Here is a 15,135-nt window from a genome sequence, read left to right as displayed (position 1 = left end):
AGAAGAGATTTGACAAATGACTAGGTTAAATCAATATAAAAAGCGGTTAAGTAAGCATTTCAACTACAATATAAGCTATTAAGCCAGCACATATATAGAGAAAAACGAAAAGGAAGCATTTCCATGTAGTAACTAGGGTTGAGCGACTTTTCTTTTTATAGGATCGGGTCGGATTTCACGAAACCCGACTTTTTCAATAGTCGGGTCGAGTGAAATCGGCCGATCCTATAGAAAAGTCGGGGTCGGCCGAAACACGAAACCCAATGCAGTGCATTGGGTTTCTAATGGTTCCCAGGGTCTGAAGGAGAGGAAACTCTCCTTCAGGCCCTGGGATCCATATTTAAGTGTAAAATAAAGAATCAAAATAAAAAATATTGATATACTTATCCTCGGACGCGCCCTGGTTCTTACCGGCAGCCTTCCTTCCTAAGAATGAGCGCCTGAAGGACCTTCGATGACGTCGCGGCTTGTGATTGGTCGCGTGAGCGGTCACATGGGCGTCACGCGACCAATCACAAGCCGCGTCGTCATCTAAGGTCCTTCAGGCGCTGATTGTTAGGAAGGAAGGCTGCGGGTTAGAACCAGGGCATCTGAGGGTGAGTATATACCTATTAGGAATATACTCACCCTCGGACGCGCCCTCGGATGCTTCCGTTCTAAGAATTAGTGCCTGAAGGACCTTAGATGACGTCGCGGCTTGTGATTGGCCGCGTGACCGCCCATGTGACCAATCACAAGCCGCGACGTCATCGAAGGCCCTTCAGGCACTCATTCTTAGGAAGGAAGGCTGCCGGTGAGAACCAGGGCGCATCCGAGTGTGAGTGTAGCAATATTTTTTTATTTTTCTTCTTTATTTTACACTTAAATATGAATTCCGATACCGATTCCCGATATCTTAAACATATCGGAATTCCGATTCCAGATCAGAAGATCGCCGACCTCATGGCCGACCCCACACAGGGGTCGGGTCGGGTTTCATGAAAGCCGACTTTGCCAAAAGTCGGCGACTTCTGAATCTGGCCGACCCGTTTCGCTCAACCCTAGTAGTAACCGCTAACAGTATTTTACCATCACGTGTCATACTGTTACATATCTCCATTTGAAGGAATTTTCTCGCACTAAAAGTGCCTGGCATCTGCACTGAAAGCCCCGCTGCCAGGAGGAAAAACCTTTATTGTTCTTGGCAGCTTTGGGCTTTCTGTCATAGGGCTGGGCCAGGGTAGCTTTGATCATCATTCAGTGCATGGTGAGTGGACGCTGTAGCTACACCCCCCCCGGTACTGACTCACAGCCGGCTCAGCTATAGATTCAGCTGTCAGTCAGTGTAGGCGGCACTACTACAGCGACTGCTCACTATGCCCTGAGTGGTGACCAAAGCTGCGCTAGCACCACCAACACAAGGCTTACAGGAGGAATAAAGCTAAGTTCTTCCAGGAAGCAAAGCTCTCAGTGTAGGTGTGAGGCAACTTCATATTATTACTTGCAGATTAATCCCATAACTGCAAGTTAAATAGCATTTTTTTAAAAGATCAGCTTCCCTTTACAAAAATGAAAAATCCTTATACTCACCTTACCGCTCACCTCCCCAACCTCTCTTTGTCAGTTGTTCGGTCCTCGATTCATCTTCAGACTGTCCATGCTGAAATGCGCTCATGGTGGGGCTTGGACTTCCAGCTTCGTTGAGACCTTGGCGGATTCTGCTCTAAGGCACAAAAGGTCACAAATCATGACATCATGGCATGTTCCGTGATCTTGTACCTGTATGTGCAAAATCCTCTTAGGCTTTATCAAGGAGAGAAATCCAATCCTAGTGTGATTTAGCATGAGTAATTCAATTTGAAAATGCAGCAAGGACCATTTGGGTGATGATGATGAGCGGAGGGTAAGAAGAGGTGAGCAGTAAGGTTAGTATAAGGAGGTTTTTTTTACAGGGATCCGACTGTAGGGAGGCCAGTGCATAACAATGCACTTTAAAATTGAATTTCCTGGGAAAATCCATGCAAACAAGCAAATTCAAACTTTACCCTATCCACTCATCCCTAGTCGTTAATATAGGAGATGGGGCCAACAAGAGCTTAACCCCCTCATTCTACGGGCCACACTAGCCATACCATGTTCTGCCTCTACACCTTCGCTCTACTGCTTATATAAAAACAGCTGATATGACACCAGGCTGTTGAGATAAAGGTTTGTTATTTTGCAAGTAAAAAAAAAATCCACAGCAAAATGAATCTTTGATAGCTGATACTAAACACAGTGACAGATAATATTGGAGCATTCGGTGCATAAGCGCAGAGGTTACAGTGAAAGGTTTAAAATGTACTTAATATTGGAACCGGACTACCTTATATCAATTTAACGATATCACATTCTCCTTGTGTATTGTTGAGAAGCCAGCTACATAACATTTACTATAATACCATCAACCTTCTCGATTTGAAATTTTATTCGAAATGTTTTTACATTCTCATTAAAGAGCTTCAGCCAGCAGGATATTTCTTGCTGTCTTGGGCTGCTACGATAAGAAAAGGATGACATAACTCGAACAACAAAAAAGTCAAGTGGCTTAAAAAGACTGTTCTCTTTGGGTAAACTCAATGTCAAATACTCTTTTAGGGCACGCTTACTTAGTAGGTGGCATCTCACTTGGGAGTCCTTCTTGATTATTTGATTGAACTGACAAAAATTGCCTTCACGTAGCCACGGAGCAAGGTACAGTTCCATTTCTGATACAATTGGGTGTGCGCTTTGTTTTTATGTGCTTGTCTCATGTGCCAAGCGCCACTTGAACCCACTGATGCCATTATTTTGGTAAATCGGTAATGGGAAAATGCTATATATAAATCTTGATGTCCATGCCATTCAGTGCTTATGTTAAAGCATAGAAGCTGGACTTAGTTTCAAAAGTAAGTTGTATCTTGTATATATATGTATATCGAAACCTTCAAAGAGAACCTGAAGACCCACCTCTTCCGACAAGCCTACAACCTGCAGTAACCACCGATCGACCAAACCGCTGCACGACCAGCTCTATCCTCACCTACTGTATCCTCACCTATCCCTTGTAGATTGTGAGCCATCGTGGGTAGGGTCCTCTCTCCTCCTGTACTAGTTGTGACTTGTATTGTTTAAGATTATTGTACTTGTTTTTATTATGTACACCCCTCCTCACATGTAAAGCGCCATGGAATAAATGGCGCTATAATAATAAATAATAATAATATTGTGCCAAGCACTGCTCATACAAGAGGGTGGTGGCATCTTCTGCTCAGGGGCCAACCAGAGGTTTCTCCTCTTCTTCTGTGGGCCAGTCCAAGCCTGGTCAAAGCTAACTGTCAGTGGCTGCAGGGAGAATAAACTGATTTTTCTCCCTGTGGCTATTTCTCAATCTGCAGATTAACTTCATATCTGCAAGAAAATAGCATTTATGGATGTGATAAGTTCACTTTAACAAAATTTGCAGAATGGCATGTCTATACATAACTGAGAATCTGAAAATGAAAAAAAAAGTTTTTATATAAAAAAAGCCACTTATCTATAGGTTGGATATGGTATTTCAGCATGACTGAATGGTAATACAGCACTGTTCTCTCTCGGGGAAAAAATACAGAGCTTTTTTTCTAATTACAGACAAGCCAGTTATTCTTTTGTTTTTCATTTCATGTATATCTGCGTGCAAGCGTGTGTTAAGAACATCTATTTATTATCAATTGATTGTATTGACTTTTTTCCTCTTTTTTTTTTCAGATAATTCACTTAGCATCCTGGCAAGGCATAATGGATTCAACCGACTGAAGCAAGAAGTGTACCTGTTACCGATTATAATAAGTGACAGTGGCAATCCTCCAATGAGCAGTACCAGCACCCTTACTATACGGGTCTGTGGATGTAGCAGTGATGGAGTGGTGCAATCATGTAATGCTGAAGCCTATGTTCTGCCAATTGGACTCAGCATGGGAGCTTTGATAGCAATTCTGGCCTGCATTGTGCTGCTTCTAGGTAAGTAATGCTCAATATTTGCTTCAACCCTTTGATTATGCTGCAGGGAATCTGATATGTTAGCTTCGTAGCAGAAAACAGCAAATAATTTAATTTCTCTGCCTACTGCGCCACTCTTATCCATAAGTTGTGGCTGGTACTGCAGCTCTGACCTACATATATGTAAAGTTTAGGAAACTGGTATATCAAGAGAAAGAATGAGAAGCTAAAAAAAATGGTATGTTGGTCCTAGGTTAAAGAACCTGTCTCCTGGTAATCAGGAATCCAGGAGACAGGGGAACTGTGCGCTCCTTGAAGAATAAAGACGAGAAAAAGCACTTAAATGGAGTTTAATATTGATGGACTTTTCTCAGGATAGATGATCAACGCCTGATCCATGGGCACCCGCACCTCAGTTGATCAACTGTTTCGGGTGGAGTTGGTTCTGTTCAGTTGCAGAACATCACAGCACAGCTCCATCAATGGTCTAGTGGCCATTACCAGGTCCTGCACATCTGCCCTTATTCAAGAAAGTAGGCACAAATGTGCAGTACCCAGCCACAGGCACTATTGCATTAATGGACCTGTGCAGCTCCACACCTGACAAGTTCTAGATGCAACCGATCGGTGGGGTGCTGAGGGTCTCACCTTCGCCAATCAGGCATTGATGATCTATCCCACAAGTAGGCCAACAATGTTAAAGTCCAGGACAACCACTTTAAGTTTATTTGCTGCATTGTTTTAAGTGAAACATCTCTAGGTTGGGTTCCACAAAGTAAAAAGCATACTGTATGAGCACATCTCCAATTTTGCATGTGAATGGAGCAAATTGGCTTATTTCAGTAGCTAAGCCAACCTCTTCCTGTATCATGGCTGAACCATTCAGGAGAAGGTGGCTGGCTTGGCTATCAAAATGAGCCAGTGAGTCAGACCTCTTCATATACATCACTTAAGGGGTTGTCTGGTCTTAGAGTACAAGTCTGCAGTCAGTCTATGTTAGTGCAGATTTGTGAGTTCTCACAGAGCGTGCACTGCGCACTGTCAAGATTTTCCTGTATCGGCAATGGGAGTGGTCGGTCATGTGACCACAAGTATACAATAAGTTTTCTTCTGGACACATTCAAACTTGACATGTCAAGCCTCAGCCAGTGCACTTGCATTGAGTGAGGTCGCGCATGTCTAGTTAGCATGTGACCACATGTATGCAAATCGCATACTTTCGGTCACGCACCCGACTGATCTCGGTGCGGCACTTCAGAGTCTGTACAACACTCAATACGTGAGCTGTGAGGGATCACAAGTCTGAAGTCACATAGAGTGTCTACAGTCTTGAACCCTAAGGCCGGACAATACCTTTAGGATGAGTCAACACCAGAACATAGTAACATAGTAACATAGTTAGTAAGGCCGAAAAAAGACATTTGTCCATCCAGTTCAGCCTATATTCCATCATAATAAATACCCAGGTCTACGTCCTTCTACAGAACCTAATAATTGTATGATACAATATTGTTCTGCTCCAGGAAGACATCCAGGCCTCTCTTGAACCCCTCGACTGAGTTCGCCATCACCACCTCCTCAGGCAAGCAATTCCAGATTCTCACTGCCCTAACAGTAAAGAATCCTCTTCTATGTTGGTGGAAAAACCTTCTCTCCTCCAGACGCAAAGAATGCCCCCTTGTGCCCGTCACCTTCCTTGGTATAAACAGATAATCAGCGAGATATTTGTATTGTCCCCTTATATACTTATACATGGTTATTAGATCGCCCCTCAGTCGTCTTTTTTCTAGACTAAATAATCCTAATTTCGCTAATCTATCTGGGTATTGTAGTTCTCCCATCCCCTTTATTAATTTTGTTGCCCTCCTTTGTACTCTCTCTAGTTCCATTATATCCTTCCTGAGCACCGGTGCCCAAAACTGGACACAGTACTCCATGTGCGGTCTAACTAGGGATTTGTACAGAGGCAGTATAATGCTCTCATCATGTGTATCCAGACCTCTTTTAATGCACCCCATGATCCTGTTTGCCTTGGCAGCTGCTGCCTGGCACTGGCTGCTCTAGGTAAGTTTATCATTAACTAGGATCCCCAAGTCCTTCTCCCTGTCAGATTTAGCCAGTGGTTTCCCGTTCAGTGTGTAATGGTGATATTGATTCCCTCTTCCCATGTGTATAACCTTACATTTATCATTGTTAAACCTCATCTGCCACCTTTCAGCCCAAGTTTCCAACTTCTCCAGATCCATCTGTAGCAGAATACTATCTTCTCTTGTATTAACTGCTTTACATAGTTTTGTATCATCTGCAAATATCGATATTTTACTGTGTAAACCTTCTACCAGATCATTAATGAATATGTTGAAGAGAACGTTTCTTCTGTTTTAAGCCCAACGGGAAAGTGAAGCTGCCATCACCTCGGATTTGCATAAATATATCCTTGAGAGCTAAGAACCTTAAAACTGTAGAAAGAAGGGAGTAACCTAGAAAGAGAGGTGGAAGAAAAGGACTTAGGTCAGGGAATGTTGAAGGCCTGCCAAAAATGTCATGTTCTGGATTAAATAATAATAATATAATCTATTAGGTTATGCAGGGATTCTGGATATGAGTGGGTTCACCAGTTAGCTTCAATTTTGTTCCTCTTTGGTGTAATATTTACTTTGATTTTCCTTTGTAAACAGTATTTGTTTATTTTCAATGCATTTTATCAATGTGAGCCACATTAAGTAATTTATCTATTGTTTGCGGGTCTTGAATCACGGTCACAGGCAAGTCATACCTCTTAAATGATATAATTTATATGGCACAACAACCTAAACATTAGAAAAATAATATCTTTTATTTCTGCTTTTATAATTTTAAATAATTGAAATGATCTATTTAAGACTCAAGGCTTTACGATCCGCACACAATAGTTGGAAGCTTTGACAGATATATCCTTGAATTCGGCAATTGTGCAGAAAATTTATTGTAGGTGGACCACATGCCGGGGAAAAAAGTAAGAACGGAAAACTTTTAAGCAGCCGCATACTGTTTAATGGAAACCAATGAATTAAAATAATGGAGACAAAAAAAGGAACCTACTCATTTGATATATTCCCTGCTAATATTATATCAAAGTATGCTCTTCTAAAGGGTACATTTAATGTTATGGTAAAATGATGTCTTTCGGGAACAAATACGAAACATTTCATTGAAAGGTGATTTAAAAGTCGGATCTTATTACATGCAATTGGGATAATTAGAATTCTGTTAAAAAAAATTTACAGAATTGTTTGGGATCACAATATTTTATAGAAATAGTATACCGGTTACTAATATTTTAATAACATGAAAAAGCAGATCTTCAAAGGGTGAAGGGATGGAAAAAAGTACTTTTTCTTTGTGCATGTTTCCTTTTAGAATCTATGAACTGCATGCAGAGCATATGTAATACAACGGGTTTTAGAGTTATTGGCAGGCATCGTTTGATAATCCATTTGACTCCATCAAACCTAGGAGTTCTTTCTTTCCAACCCTCTATATGGCTCTTTTAGGTGGTAAGTGAACACTGTACACCCATTTTACATCTCTTTTTAATCATCACACTGATGCCATTACAGCATTAAGTGCTGAAATGAGGTGAGGAAGTTATGAATTACCATATTAATTGTTTTTCTTTTTGCTGTTTTTTTTTTACAGTCATTGTTGTGCTATTTGTCACACTTCGAAGACACAAAAATGAACCACTGATTATCAAGGATGATGAAGACGTTCGAGAAAACATAATCCGCTATGATGATGAAGGAGGCGGGGAAGAAGATACAGAGGCTTTTGATATTGCAACGTTGCAAAACCCTGATGGAATAAATGGATATTTACCACGCAAGGACATCAAGCCTGATTTTCAGTTTATGCCCCGGCAAGGTCATACATCAACTCCCAACGGTGTTGATGTGGATGAATTTATTAACGTAAGGCTCCACGAAGCTGACAATGACCCCACTGCCCCACCTTACGACTCAATCCAGATTTATGGCTATGAAGGGAGAGGATCAGTAGCTGGTTCTCTAAGCTCGTTGGAGTCGTCAACATCAGACTCAGATCAAAATTTTGACTACCTCAGCGATTGGGGTCCTCGTTTTAAAAGACTTGGAGAACTTTACTCAGTTGGAGAAAGCGACAGAGAAACTTGACAATGAATCAACATTTTTTGCATTCCGAACTTCACAATTCTGTAAAATTTTAGGGTCATCGTTAGTTAGGACTAAAAGTGGCCGACTTGTTTTAGAGACAATTAGCACCAGTCATCTATAAAAAAAGAACAAAAACAAAATCAACCTACATTGTAATGTTGAACCAAAAATTGTGTACGTTAGGGGGTAAGTCTTGTGGAGTAAAGTTTGTGAAGTATCTAGAAGTCATTGGATGTTCAGTATTCACTTGGGCCACCATGAAGGTTGAAGATTTGGCATCTGGGATGTCTGAGTAAACAGAGCAAATACGTAAAGGTTGGAACTTTAGACAAGCTGATCGCTCTGTTATAAAAGTCTTCTACCAATGAAGTCTACTGCAACATTTTGAAAAGAGGAATTAACCACTTTTTACTAAAGCAATATTTGGTCTTCTGATGAATTTTGATAACATTGATTCCCAACTGGCTTCCACTGTGTGATGACTATACATTGTACTAACTTGGTGGCCTACAAGCCACCAACTGAACATCATTATCTACATATTTTTTGGGCCTTAAATTATTCACATCTTATCACCAATTCAAAGAAGAATAAATAAAAAAAATGTTTTTATGATCATAACTCCTTAAATGGAGGCATGTTTGTACTGAACTTTTCCTCGACAAATTGATATTTGCCCAAATTGAATTAGAATTTTAAAAGAGAGATGAAAAATAATAGAAATATATATATAATAATTTACTTTGTTCCAAATATTATTTATTAATTGATTTCTCAAAGTGCTATTTTATTGACTTTATAATTTTTTTGCATATCTTTATTTATTGAAGAACTATGTTAAAAAAAATGCATAACTCTATATATAATGTATATCCATTAACTAATCTTTTATTTTTTTGTACGCACATAACTAAATGTTAAAAATTCATATACATTTTGAAACTTTATGATGGCTTTTAACGCCGCAAGAGGTAATTTAATAAAGGGGGCAGTGTATATTTGCAGTAGTTGAATTTTAACGGATGGCTTAAAAGAGAGAAAAAAAACAAAAAAACTTTTTTTCCCGAAAGGCTTTGTCAAGTTTTTATATTTTGTTCAGAATTGGGGATATGATATACAATGTGTTTTTTTTATTACAAGCACAAACATCTGGAAGTAAACAGGTTCATGTGAATATTTAAACTTTAGAATTTTAGAGTTTTACACATTACACTGTACAGTGACAGACTCACGCTTCTAGCTATCCAGTGTTCTAGAGCAAAAAAAATAAAAAAATCAGTGTAAATATGATTTTAGTGCTTAAGTCAGCATTTCCTTTCTATGATATTTGCTAGTTATGCACAGGGACAATTGCACACGAAAAATTGGCAGCGCCAACGACCGCGCTCGTATTAAATTTGCAATTACAAGTAGAAATTGTATATTAACTGAAAGTATCACATGCAGATCATTTTAATTTTCTACTTTGCTCTGAAGCTATATTATCATTTCTTTATTTACTTCATGTACTGGAAAATTCCTGTATTGTTTAATACTTGGTGAAATATATTTTTATAAATATCTTTCTGGTCTCTCGTCCTTCGAATACGTAAATGAGTCCGTAAACGCATTTATTACGAAGAGGATTTGGTAGAAGACAACTTGACTCTTTCATATGATTTATCAACGAATGTGGTAAAATCTAGGGCAGAAAAAACGTATCGAAAGCCTTTAATATCTCGATTCTTGACCCTAACATTTCATACTATTTTCTGGCAACTTGCCCTTCTCAAGGGCACACACATCAATCTATAGGTTGAAGCTCTGAAGGAAGTAATAAATCTTTCTTAGTGTTTAACCCGTAAGTGACAGTCAAGGGAGTTGGATGCTAAGACATATAAGACAGTAACCTTTGGCTTCTTGCAAAATTGTCCATAAATAAAGTGCAATAGTTTTCCTGCCTTCCATGCCAGATTCTCTTTAAATGTTTGGGTGATATTGATAGTAAAGAAAAGTTTATTAGTTGTCTTTTTGGTGTTATGAAACAGATAAGTCATTTTAGGGCTCCGTTACTAAGTGTATGTGACCTGATGATTCCAAGTGGCACATGGATTTTGTACAATGTCATAATTAGGATCTTGATGTGCTTCCAATTGGCAAATTCGAAAGTAGGGTCTAGCAATATAAACTATGTAGCTTAGATGTTCAGAAGGTGCATAACACTTGTATTTTGAGTAGAGATGAGCTGATTGATCCGTGCAGGTTTGAGTTTGAGTTGAATTTCCAGAAATTGTCGGTTTCATGAGAACTCGACCTCTTTGAGATTCAAGATGTTGTTTATGAAAAATAAACTAATTCAGCACCATTACCTGCACTGCTGAAGCATCAGAGAGCGGATAAATGTATTTTTATATTGTTACTAATGCCCCTCAGCTATGACATCTAGTGTCATGCCATGCACAGTGAAGGTCAGTACCTGGGACATCACTGATCAGCGGTTCCCAGTAGAGCATACCTTTTACGTCAGAGTTGCTTTCCATCTTTACAGTTGGAAAGTAAATTTCTCTCTTCTGTAGTGTGTAAGCTCTTATGGTCAGAGGAGTCCTCTCTATTCTGTACACTTAAAGCTCTTATGGTCAGCGGGGTCCTCTCTCCTGTACAGTTTAAGCTTTTCTGATCTTTTTCCAGAAGAGTGTAAGCTGTTATGGTCAGAGGAATCCTCTCTCTCCTGTATAGTTTAAGCTCTTATGGTCAACGGTGTCTTCTGTCTCTTTCCAATAGAAAAACAAAGAAATTAGCCTTAAAGGGAACCTGTCACCCCCAAAATCGAAGGTGAGCTAAGCTCACCAGTATCAGCGGCTTATCTACAGCATTCTGTAATGCTGTAGATAAGCCCCCGATGTATCCTGAAAGATGAGAAAAAGAGGTTAGATTATACTCACCCAGGAGTGGTCCCGATTCTGTTCTGGTCTGATGGGCTTCGCAGTCCAGTCCGGGGCCTCCCATTTTCTTACGATGATGTCCTCTTCTTGTCTTCAGGCGGCGGATCAGGTGCAGGCATACTTTGTCTGCCCTGTTGAGGGCAGAGCAAAGTACTACAGTGTGCAGGCGCCGGATCTCTCTGACCTTTCCTGGCACCTGCGCACTGCAGGCTGCCGGAGCCACAGCCTGAAGAGGACGTCATCATAAACAGATGGGAGGCCCTGGACCGGACCACGACGTCCATCTGACCAGAACAGACCCGGGAACGCCCCTGGGTGAGTATAATCTAACCTCTTTTTCTCATCTTTCAGGATACATCGGGAGCTTATCTACAGCATTACGGAATGCTGTAGATAAGCCCCTGATGCCGGTGGGCTTAGCTCACCTTCGATTTTGGGGGTTACAGGTTTCCTTTAACATAAGTTAATATGCCTGCAATGTGTATGAGCACATTCACACTGTGGCCATTTCATAGACAATACCCAATAAAAAATCAAAATGTACATGCACCCTGCTGTAAGTAATTAAGTAGTATTAGTACATATAAGTAACAGAGTACTTTGATAACATTAATTTGATAAAAGCCTAAAAGCATTCCCACTGTGACAACGTGTACCCAATCAGGTCAGTCCTATCTCTAATATTTAAATATCAACTTGTCAGGCAACCTCAATGTAGCTAAGGGCAGAGCAGGGCATGGACTCTATTGTTCAGACACCTGCCTATGGAAAGCTATATAAATGAAGTTCGTAGCTTAAAAAAGGGAGCAATGTGCCTGTTTGTAAAAAGTACAAGAAACTACAGCCAAGCCAAAGAAATGAGTCGGAAAATAAATTAGTATACATGCAATGTGTAGTTTCTTGTACTTTGTACAAGATTTCAGTGCAGTGGGACAAACTTTTATCAGTCTCTCATTAAAAAGCCCAGAAATAATTACTAAAAATGTAAAACTTCATAAACGTTTGAACAAAAGACAGAAAATTGAGCCTACTCTGTTTGATAGTCAAGTATGTTTACATTTTTGTCTCAGTCTAACAAAAGTTTCTGTGGTTGCAAAAGTAATCTCCGGATACATAAAAGTGGAAATTTTTTGAGCTGTGGATTTTTATTAACCCAGTGTCAACATTTATCAAACCTGATTAAAAATGATTTTTCCTGCAAAGGAAAAGTATGGTCGCCTTTAGTGCTATCATCTGTCTGGAGAACCTTGGCAAATGTCAGAAATGGACAGGTTGCCATGCATGTGTGGTTCTTGTCATTCATTTCTACCAGAGCACCCACTGTTCACTTCAAGAAGGAACACTAATTTAATTGTATTAATTTTATGCAGAATAAGATGTAGGTTCCCAAGTACATTTAATAAAATAAAACCTTTTCAAAATACCTAAAAAGTTGAATAGGCTTACGACCTCTTTAATCTCACAAAAATAAAACTCTTTGAATAGCACTGGTCTGAAAAAACCAAAGGGTGCCAATCCTGTTGTGGAACTTCACCTTGTAATTAGAACATCCAAAAATTGGAGGAGAAATGACACATCCATATTCCTTAAGATTGATCTTCTATATTGAATATTCATGGTAAAACACATGATACAAATCCTTAACATGATGGATTCAGTGACGCAATTAAGCCGTTACTACACCCTTCAACATTATTATAATTAAGGGACTAGTAAAGACAAACGTGTGCCATTGAATTAATCATATCAAGGATATCTATCATGTATTTTACCATAAATAAATAAAAGATTCATTTTAAAAGGAGTTTGTCAGTACAAAATTATGTGTAAACCAAGCACAAATGTTTGGTGCACCCTTGGGGTGACCAAACCTTTAAGTGCACCTTCCCACCTATTTGTTTTCATCTATCTCCACCCTTTGCAAAGCTCTATAAAGGCAGAGCTACCAATCAAAGATTGGAAGGTGAGAGGAATAGAGGGAAAAACAGAATAGAGGTAAAACAAGGTGAACTTAAATGTTTGGCCATGCAAAGGGCGCACCGATCTCCTGTACTTGGTTGGAACAGACATTTTGTGCTGACAGACTCCTATCATAGATGTGACATTTTTTTCAAAGTACCACCTATTTGAGAAATCCACTTTTGGAATGATTTTTATTATTGCCATGTCTTATGTATATAGACATGGGCTTCGAAAGGGCTACCCTCTTTAGAAGACCAATTTAAAAAGCAATTTTGGATGGGTGAGAGGTTTCAGCATGATATAGTCTACAAATTATATTCAGTCTTATAGAAAGTAGAAAGGCAGCACTCACCGTTTCCTTGGTGGTTAAAAAGTCCTGTATTTCAACTCATATTGACATCCAGGAAGTGGTGTAGTAGCGTGGGGAGACATGAGGGGAGAAAAGGTGGACGATGGACACGTAGAAGTGCCACCTGAGTGCAAAAAGGCCGTCGCTCACCTTTTCTCTCCCCACACACTGCTACACTGCTTTATGAATGTCCATATGAATTGAAATAAAGGACTTTTTAACCACCAAGGAAACGGTGAGTGTTGTCTGTCTTCTTTCTCTACGACCACATACAGCACAGACCAAAAGTTTGAACACACCTCCTCATTTAAAGATTTTTCTGTATTTTCATGACTTTGAAAATTGTACATTGACACTGAAGGCATGAAAACTATGAATTAACATGTGGAATTGTATACTTAACAAAAAAGTGTGAAACAACTGAAATTATGTCTTATATTCTAGGTTCTTCAACGTAGCCACCTTTTGCATTGATGACTGCTTTGCACACTCTTGGCATTCTCTTGATGAGCTTCAAGAGGTAGTCACCGGGAATGGTTTTCACTTCACAGGTGTGCCCTGTCAGGTTTAATAAGTGGGATTTCTTGCCTTATAAATGGGGTTGGGACCATCAGTTGTGTTGTGCAGAAGTCTGGTGGATACACAGCTGATAGTCCTACTGAATAAACTGTTAGAATTTGCATTATGGCAAGAAAAAAGCAGCTAAGTAAAGAAAAACGAGTGGCCATCATTACTTTAAGAAATTAAGGTCAGTCCTTCCGAAAAATTGGGAAAACTTTGAAAGTGTCCCCAAGTGCAATAGCAAAAACCATCAAGTGCTACAAAGAAACTGGCTCACATGAGGATCGCCCCAGGAAAGGAAGACCAAGAGTCACCTCTGCTTCTGAGGATAAGTTTATCCGAGACACCAGCCTCAGAAATCGCAGGTTAACAGCAGCTCAGATTAGAGACCAGGTCAATGCCACACAGAGTTCTAGCAGCAGACACATCTCTACAACAACTGTTAAGAGGAGACTTTGTGCATCAGGCTTTCATGGTAAAATAGCTGCTAGGAAACCACTGCTAAGGACAGGCAACAAGCAGAAGAGACTTGTTTGGGCTAAAGAACACAAGGAAAGGACATTAGACCGGTGGAAGTCTGTGCTTTGGTCTGAGGAGTCCAAATTTGCAGTCATCAAAGCAAAAGGTGGCTACTTTGAAGAACCTAGAATATAAGACATAATTTCAGTTGTTTTACATTTTTTGTTAAATATATAATTCCACATGTGTTAATTCATAGTTTTGATGCTTTCAGTGTGAATGTACAATTTTCATGGTCATGAAAATACAGAAAAATCTGTAAATGAGAAGGTGTGTCCAAACTTTTGGTCTGTACTGTAAATTGTAGACTATATCATGCAGAACCCTTTCACTTTCTAATCGACTGCACATGATTATTGTTGGCTATTGCACCACAAGTAGACGAGTTTCCTTATCAGCTGTTTCTGGCAAATAATAGAAGTTATCATACTGGTGCCTATCTATTCCCTACCTTTATATTCATAGTCCACAAATTATTTTTGTCTCTCATTTCTTAATTTTTTATACTTTTTATTAATTAGTGATTATCTATTACACCAATAACTTAGCTCCGCAATTATCAGGGTCGTTTACATCATCTTGTCATTTATTATTTGCAGATCGATTCGAAGTTGCACGCTGCGTTTCAATCCAGTGGTTGTTATCATGCATAATTTCGAGCTCCTTGAAGCTG

The 15,135-nt window shown here is 39.5% G+C and overlaps 1 protein-coding gene across 1 annotated transcript in view; it reads left to right on the top strand.

The window, feature by feature from the left end:
- Nucleotides 1–9,710, top strand: part of CDH8 (cadherin 8) — a 525,615-nt gene extending 515,905 nt beyond the window's left edge. Inside the window, exons 11-12 of the mRNA XM_069738885.1 lie at nucleotides 3,748–3,999; nucleotides 7,657–9,710. Coding sequence (XP_069594986.1) covers nucleotides 3,748–3,999; nucleotides 7,657–8,150 — 746 coding nt within the window. The 3' untranslated portion in view covers nucleotides 8,151–9,710. The remainder of the gene's footprint in view (nucleotides 1–3,747; nucleotides 4,000–7,656) is intronic.
- Nucleotides 9,711–15,135: the final 5,425 nt, after the last annotated feature.

Source organism: Ranitomeya imitator, chromosome 9, assembly GCF_032444005.1.
Source record: "Ranitomeya imitator isolate aRanImi1 chromosome 9, aRanImi1.pri, whole genome shotgun sequence".
Taxonomy (NCBI): Eukaryota; Metazoa; Chordata; class Amphibia; order Anura; family Dendrobatidae; genus Ranitomeya; species Ranitomeya imitator.
Note: the sequence above shows the minus strand (reverse complement) of the source record. Positions and strands in the feature narration are given on the sequence as shown.